This window comes from Pagrus major, chromosome 8 (assembly GCF_040436345.1).
Source record: "Pagrus major chromosome 8, Pma_NU_1.0".
Taxonomy (NCBI): Eukaryota; Metazoa; Chordata; class Actinopteri; order Spariformes; family Sparidae; genus Pagrus; species Pagrus major.
This window is the reverse complement of record NC_133222.1, coordinates 20,202,598-20,218,571: the sequence shown is the minus strand read 5'-3', so window position 1 is coordinate 20,218,571 and position 15,974 is coordinate 20,202,598. Positions and strand designations below refer to the sequence as shown.

Below are 15,974 nucleotides of genomic sequence, written 5' to 3'. Positions count from 1 at the left end.
AGTGAAATGTCTCAACGACTATGAGATGTATTTCCATGAACCTTGGTAGAGACGTTTATGTTTCCCGCTGGATGAATTGTTGAGACTTTGTTGAACGCCTGACTTTTCATCTAGACCCCAAATCAATTTGTATGACAACATGCAAATCAAATGATGTGTTTTGTGTTTATTGCTGCTTAGCAAATATTAGCATGATAAGTTGCTAGCAGGCTTTACCTGTACTTTTGATCATTAATAATTAATTAATTATTGCTAAGTACATTTGATATAAGATACTTTCAGACTTTTACTCAAATACAATACATTCATACTTTTCACTCTTACCAAAGTAATATTTACATGATATCTTTACTTTTACTCAAATATGACTTTTGGTTGCTTTTTATAACACTGCTTTGAGTCTTGTTTCCCAGCGAAGACCTACTTGAGAACAGATATTTTGGAGGATGTCATGGAGGCCCAAGACATTTCACTTTTCATAAGTATAATGTATGATGAAAGGTAAATCTCAAATTGAAACAAAACCACTGAAAGATGCTGTTTATTTAAAAAAAATTGTGAAGAAAAATACATCCTGTCTGACCTCAACTGAACATTTAATTAACTCAGTCCAGATTTCTTGTGACACACTTAAAGCAACAGTTAATTGTAACCTGAATGTCCAAAGTCTCAAATGCTGACTCCAAAACACATTTGTACCTGCAAAATCACACAAACAGTGCTCATTGTGAAACGCAATCATCTCAGTGAAAGTGCGCGGGTCAATTTTTCCCCTCATGAATCAAACACACTTGAATGATGAAGCATCATAAGCTCTTAGCTCAAAGAGGATGATAGCGTGCTGCAGCACCGTGACCACTCTGTGCACTTTAATGAGTAGTGGAGCCTCCATGATCATAAACAGGGTGGCTTTGATGCCTCATTGAAAGAGCCTCTCCAACACGTCTGAAGGGGACTCCTCCTTTGTAATAACAATTTATAATTCTCTTGATCTCAAAGCCTGATTGGTAGGAAGGGGAAAAAGAAAGGATTTTGTTCTCTCTAGTCTTCAAGATGTTTTTTAAAAAAATCAAAAACTGAATTTGCCTACAGGGCCCATCCAAGACCAGGCTGAAGTGAGTGTGTCATTATGGCTCATCATCCCCACACACATCAAACCCACAAGAAAAGAAAGGTAAATTCAAAGCCTGTTCAATCACAGCTCCATTTATCACTATGTCAATTTCTCCCTCACTTGAGAGGAACATTTAGTGCAGTACCAGGAAGCAGTCAAGCTTTACTGCCAAATATCCAGTTTATACTCTTTCTTTAAAGGATAAGTTTACCCAAAAATGAAAATTCACCAATTATCTACTCTCCCTCATGCCGATGGAAAGTTGGGTGAAGTTTTGTCGTCCGCAAAACATTTCTGGAGCTTCACAGTAAACAGTGTTGCAGCATTTAACTAAACAGCTGAAGTAGATGAAGACTTTTGTTTAAAACATAAAAAATCACCTGGCATTCTGGGAATCTGTACACGTCACATCAATCTGCTCGTCCATCAATGACAGATGCCTTGGTTATATTTTGCCAGATGGACCACAGTAGACGCAACAGTAGATGGAAAAAATCATGTGTTTTTTGAATGTCTGATAGCCACCACTAACATTTAAGTCCTGTCTTATCTCGTCATATCATAGTTTTTATTATTTACCTATTTTTAGCTCTTTATCGCCTCGTCTTAGTTATGAAAAAAGGTCATCTACGGAGATTTTTTGTCATAGTTTTCATTAAAGTTACACAGCAAATTAACATTGCATCCAAATGGACATTGAACCATGTTTTTGTGATTTTTGTTTTGTTTTTATGTTCAACTTCATCTATCAATTAGGTGAAACCATGTGTGGCCACAGCAAATGTTCTGTTTCCAAAGTTAGTTAGTTAAATTCAGTGGGCCTTTTCCTTACCATACTAAATATAGTTTCTATTCATTAATAGGTAGGTATTATTAGTATGTAAGAGAACTTTTATATTTGGTAAATTAAAAAAAATAATGTTTCAGTTTGGAGATGTCACGCTCTTACCTCTTGTGACTTTACCACAGAAAACCACAGTCTCGTTTTATGTATTTTTCTGACTCACTTTCAGATGCACCATCTGGTTGTCAAACTCCGTGCACACAAATTCTAAAAAATATTTACAAATTTGACTTTTTACATTTGAATTTGTTCTGATATTCTAAGTGTGACTCTCTTTACATTAAGCTGCCAGTAGCTTTAACAACAGGGAAATCAAGCAAACTCAATGGAAAATCATGGCTTACATCAGTTCCCTTCTGGAATAATTGAAGTCTCTGTATATATATGAGTGTATGTATCGAGTTATGAAACTATGAATGCACTGTAATGAACTACTCTCTCCTTTGTTAAGGTGCTGAAAGCTTTGCATACACTCACACAACCGTGCACACACAGAAACAATCTGTCAACTTGCAAACAGCTAAGTGTTCATCCTGCAGAAAGGAAAAAGGAAATGTAAATTATGATGACTTATTTAACGAGATTAGCATGGCAACAGCACAAGTATGATTTCAAACACCCCTCCCAACTAAAAGCACCGCACACATATACACAAGTGCACACAAAGGAGTGTGTGACAAACTTGCCGGCGCCCCTCGCAGGGTGACGCTACAGTTGATTTGGGAATTACAATTAGATTTATGATGTGGCTGCATATGGCTGAGCTCTCTGTTTCTGTCTCTGAAATGCTGGGATTGGCTGCAGCGAGCACCGGCGCCGTGGCGTATACACCACAGCACAGTCAGAATGTGTGGCGTTTCCTAACACACACACACACACACACACACATGCACACAATGGAACAATAGGCCACATTTACTGTAACGGGCCACCAAAATATAAAGACCAAGTGGAATAGCTCGATGTTGGAAACAGAAAGCCTTGTGTTGGAAATTATTAGATCCCTGGAAAGTAAGAGCACCATTTAGAGCAATGGAAATAAAAATTCATGCAGCACTACCTGTAACTTGTCCACAGTGCTTTCACATGCAGAACACAATAGGTACGAGTGCTTTTCTGCAAATGAACACTTTTATAAAAAAATGCAACTTATCTTTCCACAAAGGTCAAAGATACACTTGAAAAGCAATACACAGATAGCCTGGAAAAAAATCTCAAGTCTTTTACTTTTCATTTATTTATTTATTTATTTTTTTGATTGTCTTTCTCACCAAGTTGTACTGACACTTTTTAGAGCCAAAGCTGGCTAATAAATACAATGAAATGTTAAAACGCACAATTGAATTTCAAATACAATACTCATCACAAAATATGTCTGACCAGGAAACTTATGTTCTGCTTCTGCAGGTCACAACTGATAAGAGCATGAGGTTACCTTTTCAAAGAGATCAGAGGTGATTCGACCCCTTTAGGCGGCACTAGAGCTGCGGCAACAAAACTTGCTTCAATAACTGAAATGCTTCTAAAGAAATGGCAATTGACCTTTGCCTGGCATGTACGAGGCTTCCTATAGAGTCCAAGCATGTGACTTTTGACTGTTCTAATTTATCATGTTGATAATCAAACAACAACTTCACATTAGTTAATACTAAAAATAAAAACATAGAATTTATATCCAGTGCTTAGGATGTGTATGACACTAACAGAAATGTCTATGCATGAGGCTTTTTTCCTGTGATGCAAGCAAAAACCAATGTTCAGTCCCAGCTTGTGAAGCTTTTCCAAGTAAAAACTGCCAGATATGGTCATAGGAAGAAATATGGCGTCAGAAGACGTGTGAAACAGCTAACAGCTAAACAGAGCACCCAGAAACCACCCGAGGTCACAGGTGTTGAAAATGGAAAAATTAGGAGTGTGGTGAAAAGAGACAAAGAAAAAATATTACGTGTCTTCAGAGAAAGAATGTGACATTTGAATAAAATAGAGGAAAAAGTGTGCACACCCAGCATGATGCTGACCGCTGAACCGCTGAACCGCACCAAGACGAAGGATTAACATCTCGCTTCAGACTGTGGAAAAACTTGTGTGCTCTGACTGGGGTGGTTGACTGAGAATTGAGAATTGTGCACCTTTTTTTTCCTCCATTCTTCTCTTAATAATTTACTCCTCTTCAAAATATACATGCAACGTAGAAAAAGGTACCCTTTTTGAAATAACAGACCTATTAAACCCATTTTTTTGCACTTATATAAATTCTTTTTTAAAACACAAGTTTGGTGTATCTCTCCCATGTGATGCTGAGAAGACATTTATAAATATTAACAGGCTAATAAAAATAGTAACATTTTGTACACTTTTGTACCGATTCAAAACACAATTCAAAATACAGTGAAGGGATCCAGAATATTAGAAACTCTTCTCCTACAGTAGGGTAATTTTGGGGCTGCTCATCCCCGATAATATGAGGCTGAATGAACTGAGCTATAGGTGCACCTCGAAGACTCTTTGAACTCTGTCTATACCTTTAGCCAGATTGAAAGGGACAGACTCAAATGCTAAATGTTTGATTGGTTACACCGCACTGCACTGTGCTGGCCTCACGGAACTATGGGCAATGTGGTTCATAAAAGCACCAATGCAGTGGAATTGAAAAACTGACGCCTTCGATGCTTCGAGGGGCTATCAGAGGGCGACACAATGTGTGTGTGTGTGTGTGTGTGTGTGTGTGTGTGAGTGTGAGTGAGCGAGTGTGATGAAAACATATCCTCCCTGAGCTCTGCCTACGATTGGGCCAGGAGGGGAGCCAGCAGTTACCGAGTAGGAACCCATCTCATCAGATAGAAAAAGCTGATTGTATAAGACTTTTTTGCAGCATTGGAAGTTAAGACTACAACATCCCAAGTGAATGTGAATGTAGGTTTGGCACATTTGAAGTAAATCTGTACAATGCCTGGGTACTTGCTTACTCAATAATAATAATAATAATAATAATAATAATCATAATAAAAATAATAATAATAATGTGATATTAGGGATTTTGCTCCCTTTATTTCATTGACAGTCTGAAAACTCTACCACTCTTTTTGTATGAAAACAAACAAAACAAAAAAAAACACATTCACAAGCTGGCACATCATACCTGAGCTGGGATATTTAAAAAAAACAAAACAAAAAAAACAGTAATGTAATGTAAGCAGTTTGTCAGAAAAAAAAAAGATGTAGATGCACTGTATTCGTAAGAAACAAAAGTAAGACTATAAGATTACAATAGCTAGGATTTATATTAAAACTTTTCAGATTTCAAGTTCCGACAGTCCAGAGTTTGTACAGGCAGTGACCTGTCAGAAAAAAGTCTATAGAACAAAAACAAAAAGGAAAAAACAAACAAACACAAAAAGTAAATACATAATGATGAAAACTAAATCACTCCTTAAACATTTAAGACCAAATAGCTGTTGAAGACCAAATCCTGATGCTTCAAAATCCATGCATGCTCTTTACAAACCACACAGCAATGTGTTCGTCGCTCATTTGTTCTTTGTCCCATTCTCTCTCATTCTCTCTCTTTCTCGTCTAGTTAACTCTTATTCGCTCCTGTTAAGATTGTCAAAGTGTCGGAAACTGAAGTTCATTGTCAGTTGGATGTCTGAATATCTGCTCGGTTTGTTGTCTTGGGTCACATTTTTCCCATCAGCCGTCTTCTTCAAATGGACGTCCATCAACACTGTCTTTTCTTTCTTTTCTCACGTTGGGAGCAGTATGAATCCTGTCCGGGCATGCTCAGTGTGTGACACAACATGTCCTGAAAGTTTGCCTGAAGGGCTCTGTAATAAATTGTGTTTTCAAAAAGCGTCTCTGAGAACAGGAGTTTTTTTTTTTTTTCCTCTCTTTGTACAACTGAGACAACTGAGATCACACTCAGTTGGCGCTGATGGCCTCCCGTGTCTCATGGTCACTGCTATAGTCTGACTTGGGCTCGTCCTCAAAGTCTTCGTACATGTCCATGTCGTCGTCTCCGTTGGTGGGGTCGCTTGGCAGATCCAAGGCTCCGACCCCGCCGACATTGTTGCCTCTGCTGCCGGGCTCGGACTTCACTCCGTACGTGCTCTGAATGACGGGGATGGCAGGTTCAGGGCTGGCGGAGTTGCTGGAGCAGTCTGAGGTCAGGTGTGGGGATGGTGTGGCTGTTGTTGCCATGGTTATGGCGCCTGGGTAAACGCCTACACCGGGTGGGGTGTTACCGAGAGGCATCGTTGGCTGAGGCCTGAGAAGGGAAGGGGAAAAAAGTAAAGTATTAAATGGAGGTTTGTCAATAAACATTAAACAGCCCTGAAATAGATACAACCCTGATTCCAAAAACAACTTCAATGCCAAAAACTGTTTCAAACAAGTTGGGACAGGAGCAACAAAAGACTGGGAAAGTTGTGAAATTCTCCCAAAACTGTTTGGAACCTCAACAGGTAAACAGCTTCACTGGTGGCAAGTGATAGTATCATGACTGGGTTTGAGAGGGGCATCCATGAAAGGCTCAGTTGTTTACAAGCAAGGACGGGGCGGGTTCGCCATTTTGTAAAAAACAGTTTATTTTCAAATGATTGCATTCTGTTTTTATTTATGTTTCAGGGCCCAGACACAACAAACCGTAATCAAAGAACTAGTGCAGACAAAGGCCAGCTGTTGCGTGACCTCGCGCCACCTGTGTCTTGGCCAAAAGGCTGCACTTGAACACATCATAAAGACTACAGCTGTTTGCTAACTAGCTTGTGCGTTACTAGCTCTTATACCATTCCATGAGGTGCCAGTAGTCTATATTCATCATTCAAAAGGGGGAACCGGAAGAATCAGGATCGCGGATATACAAACCGTTGCTATGATCAAGCAGTGATTTGCCTACCATTATGACACCACTCTTGCTAATATAGATCTACTAAAGGTTTGCGTGTATTAAAACGTGTGCAAACTCCTTGCACACGCAAAAACATTGTACAAACTGATTTACTAACAGTGCGCAAAAAGGGTTGCGTCTGTCAAAGGTGCAAAATAGCGCGTCTGCATCCAGTTAGTACGTTTGCAGCAATGAATATGCAATATGGGGCGTTTACACGCAATTGTGCATGTTCCGGGTGGAGAAAATGTAAATATTGAAGAAACACACTCCTCGATGTCAGGTCAGGTATTTAATGACAACGATGAAGGAGCCCTGCAGCAATACACAGAATAGCAACATAAGCTAAAACAAATAGCTAATTAATATGTGATACTGTGTAGCAAAGGTAACAGTATGAGCTTAACCAAGCTTGATAGTAATGAAAATAAAATACTAAGACTTACAGGAATATGAACAGAGATGAACCTCCAACCACCATAGCAGGAACATAATAAACAGATACTCACAAAATGGCCGACTACTAACTGAGCCAGTGTAGCACTAATAAGATACTGCTCCCTAGTGGCCAGGAGTACTCCTCATCCCCCCCAGTCCGTAAAGCTATGAACAGGAATAGGTTAACGGACTCAGTCACTTATCCAATGACCAGTCTCAGGCTCGTAGCGCCTGGGCGGCCTCCTCGTGCGGCCCGGCTGCACGAGCAGGGGCAGCGATGGTGGGGACTGTGACACCGTAGGAGACGCCTGCGGGGTGACATCTGCAGGAACGGGGTCACCTCGGGTCCCGAGGCCAGGGGATGTCTCATCAGGGGACGCCAGCGGGGAGGTGTCCAAAGCGGTGTCGCAGGGTCCATCCAATATCCGTGGGACGACCCCCTGGGGCATAACAGGTCCAGGGTGGACAGGCACGGACTGGTGTTCCAGGGCCAGCGGCAGCGGCAACGGCGCAGCTGGCTGCTGTCGGGTGTACGAGGAGGCTGGCGTGTAGCCGCGGAGGAATCGCCGGTTGCGCAGAGTCAGGCGCCCCGACCCGTCGACCTTAATCCGATACTGATCATGACTCAGCGACTCCACCACCACGCCCGACCTGTCCCACTTGCGAGGGCTCGGGCCTTGCTGATTCTGGAGGAACACCCTCTCACCAAGCGCCAACGGGCGGAGAGGCCTTGAATGAGCTCTCAAAGACTCCGTGGTGCGGGACATCCGGGTCCGAAGGGCATCTTCCTTCGCCGCCCATGCTTGGCGCCAGAGCGGTCGGACATGCGGGTTTGAGAACTTCTCGAGTCTGTTGATGAAGGATAATGAATCTCGAAGAGGTCGACCAAAGATGATCTGCGCTGGTGAGAGGTTGCAGTCGGGGTCAGGCGTATTTCGCAACCGCAACATGGCACGCAGGAAACGGTCATTATCAAGACAGCCTGTCGGGCCAGTGTTGGACATCAGGAGGCGCTTAGCAGCCTTCACTGCAACTTCCGCCCTTCCATTCGACTGTGGGAAGCCAACAGAGGACATGCGATGCTTGATGTGCCACAGGTGGAGGAAGTCCTCTGTATGGCTTGCCTTGAACTCCGGGCCACCGTCGCTTGAAAGTTCCTCCGGTACGCCAAAGGTGGCGAAGAACGTGCGCAGGTGGCGAACCAGGCCAGCCGAGCCTCCCAGATCGGTGCCCGCTGTAGAGCTCAGGACCTCTACCCAGCCTGAGAGTCGGTCTCCAACAACCAGGTAGTGCCGGCCCCCGTAGTCGAAGAAGTCAGCAAACACCGCCTCGAATGGGGTCGACGGTGGCGAGGATGGTAGGGGGGGTGTGGCTGCCTGTGATGGAGCATTGCGGTTACAGTCTGCACATCCGTGCCTGGTGGCTTGGATGTCCTTCGACATCCCGGGCCAGTAGACTATGGCGCGAGCCTGCTGCTCCATCGTAGAAATCCCTTGGTGGGCGGCATGAAGGTGGCGAAGGACCCTTTCACGCAGCGATGGAGGAACCACAACACGGTCGCGGAATAGTAGGACGCCATCCTGCGCGTAGACGGACTCGCATACCGGTGACAGACCCATCAGAGCAGGGTCGTTCGCGTCGATCCCGCCCCCGTGCTCAATCAGGTGCAGAAGGTGGCCAAGACATGCATCAGCCGACGTCTCTTGTGCGAGAAGGGACCACGAGATAGCCCCAAGGTCCTGCGCATCATCACGGATGGAAGCCATAAGTGCTGACTCTACGGCGTCGGGCACGCTTGGTGATCCCAGAGAGAGGCCATTCGCCGAGCCTGAGGGGGAGGGATGTCTTGAAGTCGCGTCAGCGGCATGGTTACTCTTGCCGGGCAGGTGCACGATGTCAAAGCGCCATGGGAGGGTACGCTGCTTAAGTCTGAACAGGCGTGAGTTTGTTATCTCATCCAGCGTACGGTCGCCGAAAATCTTCACCAGAGGCTTATGGTCAGTGACTATGACGAGGTTGTCACATCCCTGTGTGAAGTACCGAGTCTGCTCCAGGCCCCAGGCCACGGCCAGGGCCTCTCCCTCGATGGCCGCATAGCGTTGCTCTGCCGAGGACAGGAAACGTGAACCTGCAAGGGTGATCCTCCATCCACCCGTGCAGCAGTCTGGCACCCCAGAGGTGCATCCACAATGTTGTTGGAGTAGGAAGTAACCAATGCCGCGCCTGGACCAGTCAGGGCGGAGGCAGGTGCGTCTCTGCATGTCGTAGATCTCCACGCCCTCACGGATGGCTTCAACTATGGCTAGTTTGGACGTCCGAAAGGCTTCCTCCAGGTCAGGGGACCACGAGAATTTACAGCGTGGGCTCAGGAACGGCTTGAATGGTGCCATCGTGTCGCGCAACTGGGCGTAGTTGGCCACCTGGTTGACAAGGCCGAACCAGCTTCTGACATCCGTCGTAGAGTCCGGGGTGGGGAAGTCACGGATGGCGTCCAAGTACTTCGGGAGTGGTTCGATGGTAGTGTCTGATACCCGGAAACCAGCAAAATCGACGCACCTCTCCGCGAACTGAAACTTATCCGGGTTTAACACGATGCCCGACCGGCCAACACATGCCAGAAGGTCGATGGTCCTCCACCAGTGTTGCTCCAGGTCAGAGTCATAGTGGATAGTGTCATCCACACAACGTTCCTTACACTCAAAGTCCGAGAGGATGGCATCAAAACGGCGGTTGTAGCCATCACCCGACGATAGGAAACCTTGCGGAGCCCTGGTGTAGCGCCAGCGGCCGAAGGGCGTGATAAAGGTGGTCAGATGACGATCCGATTCGCGGAGAGGCACACTGTGATAGCCGTTCCAGGCGTCCGTGACGGTTTTCCAGGTGTCCTTTGGGATGCGACGTGCGAGGTGGAATGGGGACTCGGTGGCAAAAGTCTCACGTAGGCAGAACTTGTTGAGAGGTGAGAGGTCCACAGTCCTACGGGGGGAACCATCGTGCTTTCGAGTGACTACCATACGATGGCACCATGTCACCGGTTCACCATACGGGACACGTTCGATGACACCAAGGGCTTCATCCCGGAGGAGGTCGTCATAGACTCTCTGCTGCCAGTGTAGAGGCACGGTGGCCGCGGTGTGGCATGCTTTGGGTGTGGCTCCAGAGTCCACATGTATTTCAATGGGAGGCCCATCCATGCATGGCAAAGCTCGATGAGGGCAAGTGTTGAATGTAGATGAAGCATATCTCTCAAGTAGCCAATCCCTCATCTGGCCATTGTTCTCTGGAGTGCAAGGGAATGGTAATGTCACTGGGCGAAGCGGGGGGACTGCACGCAGGAGACATGAGCACTGGGCGTCATGGAGATCCTTCGGGTACTTACAGCCGCTGTTGGTGGACCTTGTAGCATTGACAGACGAGGGCTTGTTTGTTGAGTCAGGAGCGCCAGGGCCGTGCTCGTCTCTGGGTCCTCCTGCGCTGTTACTCGACGGGAAGTCCTTAGGCAAGAGGCCGAGGTCGAGCAATGACTCATAGGAAAGGTACATGGCACGGACCGAGCTGCTCACGTAGACCATGGAGCGGCAGGATTTCACGCCACCGCTGCAGGGAGCTGTAGAGAGCCTAGCAAAGAACGCTCCTTCAACTGCTATGGGGGAGCGGTTGGCGGCTGACAGGCTGAGTTTCACTGGACACAGGTCATCGTGCGAGAACCCACAGGCAAGGAACTCCTCCAGAGACCAAAGGTCAGACTGCGCCCCGGTGTCTGCAATGGCAGATATGTTCGCCTCGTGGTCCGGGCCCCGGGTGTTGGGTCGGCTTCCCGGTCCAACAGGCTCGTCGATCGAGATGGTGATCGACACACGGGGGTGGTCCCTCAGCTTGGCCCGCCTCCATCCTCCCTTAGAGAAAATGTGGTGCTCGAGCCTGACGGGTGTGGGTTTGTTGACATTGCTGAGTGTCGTTTGAGTACGGCATCGACGATGACTCCTGTAGTGTGGGCCAGGGCGGGCTCCAGATTGGACTGAAGAAATCTGGGAGATCGGCTCTGACTCAATGGCGGCCTGTTGACTGTCAGTCGATGGCTGTTCCCGCCTCTTTCGTCTGCGGGTTCTGTAGCAGTCGATACAAACTTGGTGAGGCTTGGTATTCCATCCACGAGGCCCCTCCGTGAAGACCTTAAAGGTGCTCTTGCAGTCTGGGCACGAGGCTCGCTTAGCCTTGTCTGCAGGGGCTTGGGTCGGGGCGGGGCTGGTTTGTGGATTTTTCTTCAGGCGCTGGAATGACGACATGGCTGATAGGGTGGACGACGGGAGCGCATTGCGGGCCATTTCTTTGTTTTCAACGAGTGCGACCACCTCGTTCACTGGTTTTGTCAGGATGTCAGGCGTCCCCAGTATGTCGCGGCGTATGTCCGAGTCATAAATCCCGTTGATCAAAACGTCACGGATGATGTGGTCGGTGTAGTCTACATCCTTGCCACACTCGCATACCGCCTTGTAGGCGCAGGTCTCTGCTTTACCCCGCACCCTGGCGGTGAAGGCGCGGAATGCTTCGTCGCGTTCCTGGTGTAACTGAAGCAGCTCGGTGCGCAGGACACATGTAGCGACTGGAATGACTGCTAGTGAACGCATGGCAGCGATCAAATCCGGCAAGGTCCCAGAAGTGGCGTTGGGGTTAGCTTTCAATAGGTTATCTCCGAGTGTAGGCCCAGCGCACTGAAACAACTGGAAAGGGGCCTGGGCCGCTCCTATGCCTGAGCCGGTGCAAAAGACCTCCCAGCGACGGATGAACACGTTCCATTCCTCTATCGATACGCCAACATCAACTTTAGGTCGATCGAGCTTCGGGCCTTGAGGAGCTGGGGCTTGGGCCAGCGCAGCCATGACAGGCGGTGGGTTCTGATGGGCAAGTCCATGATTTGTCAACACAGCAATGGCGAGTGCTTCAGACACGTCACCGGTGTTGAACGTGCAGTTGGGAACAGAGCACTGAATGATCACCATGGCTCCTTCATGAAGAAACACACTCCTCGATGTCAGGTCAGGTATTTAATGACAACGATGAAGGAGCCCTGCAGCAATACACAGAATAGCAACATAAGCTAAAACAAATAGCTAATTAATATGTGATACTGTGTAGCAAAGGTAACAGTATGAGCTTAACCAAGCTTGATAGTAATGAAAATAAAATACTAAGACTTACAGGAATATGAACAGAGATGAACCTCCAACCACCATAGCAGGAACATAATAAACAGATACTCACAAAATGGCCGACTACTAACTGAGCCAGTGTAGCACTAATAAGATACTGCTCCCTAGTGGCCAGGAGTACTCCTCAAATATATTAATTTAGCACACGCAAAGTGATTTATCAAACCTGAAAGCAATGTTGCTAATAGAAACTGCTTCTATATTTAACACGTCTCAAAGGGAGGTGCAAACGGTTTGTATGCGTAATTGCGCACACATGGCTGCGGTTATTGTTGCAAGACCGAGACGCCGAAACAATGGAAGGAGACGCCGAGAACGCATTTTTCACCCTTGTGTGAACATTTTTGGGATGAATGAGGAAACTATCATTAGAACATATCGCCTATCCAGCCTTGCCATTTTGGAGCAGATTGCACCTGCTCCTCAACGCTGGTCAGAGGCGTCTCATCCACGGTGCCCCCGCCTGTTTTATTTGCAGACCTTTTATTATACGCCAATTTTTCTTTTGTTCTTCTTCTGATGTCTTGGTGTCTCCTTTTCACTTCATCCACTGTTCGCCTGTTTTTTCCAACAGCATTAACTTTTTCACCGATTTTCTCCCACACGGCGTTCCTTTGCGCGACCGTCAGATTCCTTTGCTGCAGCTCACTGAAATGTTTATTCGCTTCCTCTACCAACACTTCTAATTCCAAAGGATTGAATTTCACTTTGCGCTTTCGCTTTCTCAAACTCGCCATGCTGAAAACCATGAAACACGCTAAACCCTCATTTAAATAGGCGTGTCTCCAACACGTTTGCGCCTGTTGTCATTTACAGTATTTATGGTCATTTATGGTAATCCATCAGATAGTTATTGAGACTATTTACACAAAACCACAAAAGTCAACCTCATGGTGGCACCAAAATAGTTAGCGGATCACTAAAAGTCAGAAGGATTCCTCCTCTGGGAACCATGGACCATCCGTCCAAAATTTCATGCAGATCTTTCTGTCTGGACCAAACTAATGGACAGACAGACATCACCTTTCTTACAGCAAAAAGACAAAGAAATAGAATGCATAAACAATAGCTTTTGTAATGATTAAATTATGAAAAAAAAAGGATGATTTGGTCATAGCAACAGTTCATATAGCATCTAGTTATTGTACAACGTGGACAGATCAGCATGTGATGGATTCACTCTAACCTCCTTTGAACAAACAGCTTCGAACAAAACATTAATTCTCAGGCCACTTCAGTTAAACGGCAGCGCTTCTCATCTGGCCAGGCATGTCCTAACATGGAGCTCTCCTTGCCAGCTCACAGCAGCACCGGCTAAATAACCTGTTAAGATATAGATGGAATGAGTGTAAACTCACATCACTCAAACAGGCCCTCTGGCTCCTCAAATGAGCCACATAAAGCAGGAAAATTGCTGTCACTTTTCTCACCTAACAGTTTTCCCTCCTCCGTCTCCTGAAACAATTACCGCTGTACACTCTGACAGACTCATTTTCACATTAAACGCTTTAAAACAACACTGGTTTAGTTATATGGAATGTGCCAAAAAACTGGTTGTGTACTGGCTCCCAGTGGCTATTTGATTTAGCTTTGATTGAAAGTCCAGGCCTGGAGAATCATAAGCTTTTTCTTTGCGTTTGCTTGACCACACACAGTAAATGTGGCATTCAGCCTGTGACGTCTGCCTCGCTCTCGTTCCCTCTCAAACATCTGCTTACATTTCATATTCCACTATGTCTGTCTGTGTCCAATTTCACTGCCCGCAAGCGCCCAGCATTGTCCTAATTTAATAAATGACAAGCTATTAAAAATCGCTCCTATTCAAAGCCGTGGCCTCTGGTAAATCCATCTCAAACACAGGCCACTGTGATGGCTTTAAACACATCCATGGCTGGTTCCTATTAAGACAATGCCACTGTTTTTCCCCTTACTTCACTGACTACACTCTAAAAAATATGCTCTTCAGTGAGTGAGTAAAGGGTTTTGCAGATAGAACCAAAGGACTCCAAGAAGAAAACTTTCATAAATGGTCCCTGATGACCACTCCACAAACCTCTAGCAAATGGATGTAGAATATTTATTTAATATTCATATTAAGACACAAAAAAATCCTCATGTAGTGCTACGAAACGGAGCAAATGCAAGAGAAATACTTGAATGAAAAATCTTCAAATCTTTTGCTAAAATACCCATACTCAGGCAGAGGTGGCTCGCAGGATGGCATGTTTATTAAAGAACTGAAAGGTCACAGGTGCAGTATTAAATCAAGTGTTCTTGAGCCGAGACTTGTGGATGGTACTGCACAATGTCCCCTCTTAAGAAATGTGCAAAATTCCTTCTTTACATTTTATGTAATGAAGCGATGGAGAAGAGTTCCTTCGAATTACAAAAAGTCATATTGAGAGTAACTTTGCAAACTGTCACATTGTGCAGTCATTGTATGGTTACACATGAAACATTCTGATTGCGTTTGAACAAGGCTGCACATCTTCTGTAAGCGTGCTGAGTAAAAGGTGAGAATGGGAACAATGAGTGAATGTCTCCACCACCTCCTTCTTATTCGCTAAGGGAAATCAATAGGCTCAAAGATGGTGTGGGTTATACTTACTTCATGTTGCACAATTTCGAGGATTTAAATCAAAGTTACAATTTGAAGGTCTTAAAATGTAAAATAGGCTTATACATCTATAAAATTTAATTTTCAACCCACACAAAAGGATTCTTTCAAACTAGTATGAGCAGGTACGTTAAAAAGTTAACTACAACATTCAGGGACAACTTTCTAACTCACCCCACGAAGAACTGCCTCATCTCCTGGCGTCGTGACCTCATCATCTGCTTGTACTCTCCGATGCGCAGCTTCTTGCCGTCGATGATGCAGGTTCTCTTGGGCCGTGGCTTGTACTTGTAGTTGGGATATTTCTCCAGATGGATCTTACTCAAGCGGGCCTGCTCCTCATAGTACGGCTGCTTCTCCTGGTTGGTCATGGCTTTCCAGCGAGAGCCTGGAGCAAATGATTGAGACTTTAGTTGATTCTATTTTCTAGTTTTTGGTTTTGTTTTAACTTTAATTTCTCATTAAATGTATATGTATCGTAAGAAATCAACACGACAGACTTTAGGGAGTGACAAATACGAGCAATATTGGCTAGTGACAGAATTTAAACCTCTGTAGATTTTTTGGGGAGTGACAACACAGGCAGAGGTGAAAAAAGTACTTAGATCTTTTACTTAAAAGTAGCAATACAATAGTTTAGAGATGCTCTGTTACAAGTAACATTCACACGAGTGCCTCGTCTCAGTGCCTGTTTCCGCTCCTCTAAAAGAGAGCAACAGTAGCTTGCATTGGTTTAAAAATGGAGTCTGCTAACATGAACTACTGACTGGCTTCCAGCACACACAGAAGTTCCAGAGAGCCCCTTTAAGAAATCAACACAACAGACTTTATAAAGTGACAAAAATGAGCAATTTCAGGGAGTGATG

The 15,974-nt window shown here is 45.4% G+C and overlaps 1 protein-coding gene across 2 annotated transcripts in view; it reads right to left on the bottom strand.

The window, feature by feature from the left end:
• Positions 1-4,974: 4,974 nt before the first annotated feature.
• The window catches only part of LOC141001389 (transcription factor SOX-6-like), a 120,819-nt gene continuing 109,819 nt past the window's right edge, over positions 4,975-15,974 (bottom strand). Inside the window, exons 15-16 of one of the 2 annotated variants that reach the window (XM_073472452.1) lie at positions 15,283-15,496; positions 4,975-6,222 (exon numbers count right to left, since the gene is read on the bottom strand). In XM_073472452.1, the coding sequence (XP_073328553.1) occupies positions 5,877-6,222; positions 15,283-15,496 (560 nt within the window). In that variant the 3' untranslated portion in view covers positions 4,975-5,876. The remainder of the gene's footprint in view (positions 6,223-15,282; positions 15,497-15,974) is intronic. The other variant, XM_073472453.1, reaches the window with a different exon arrangement.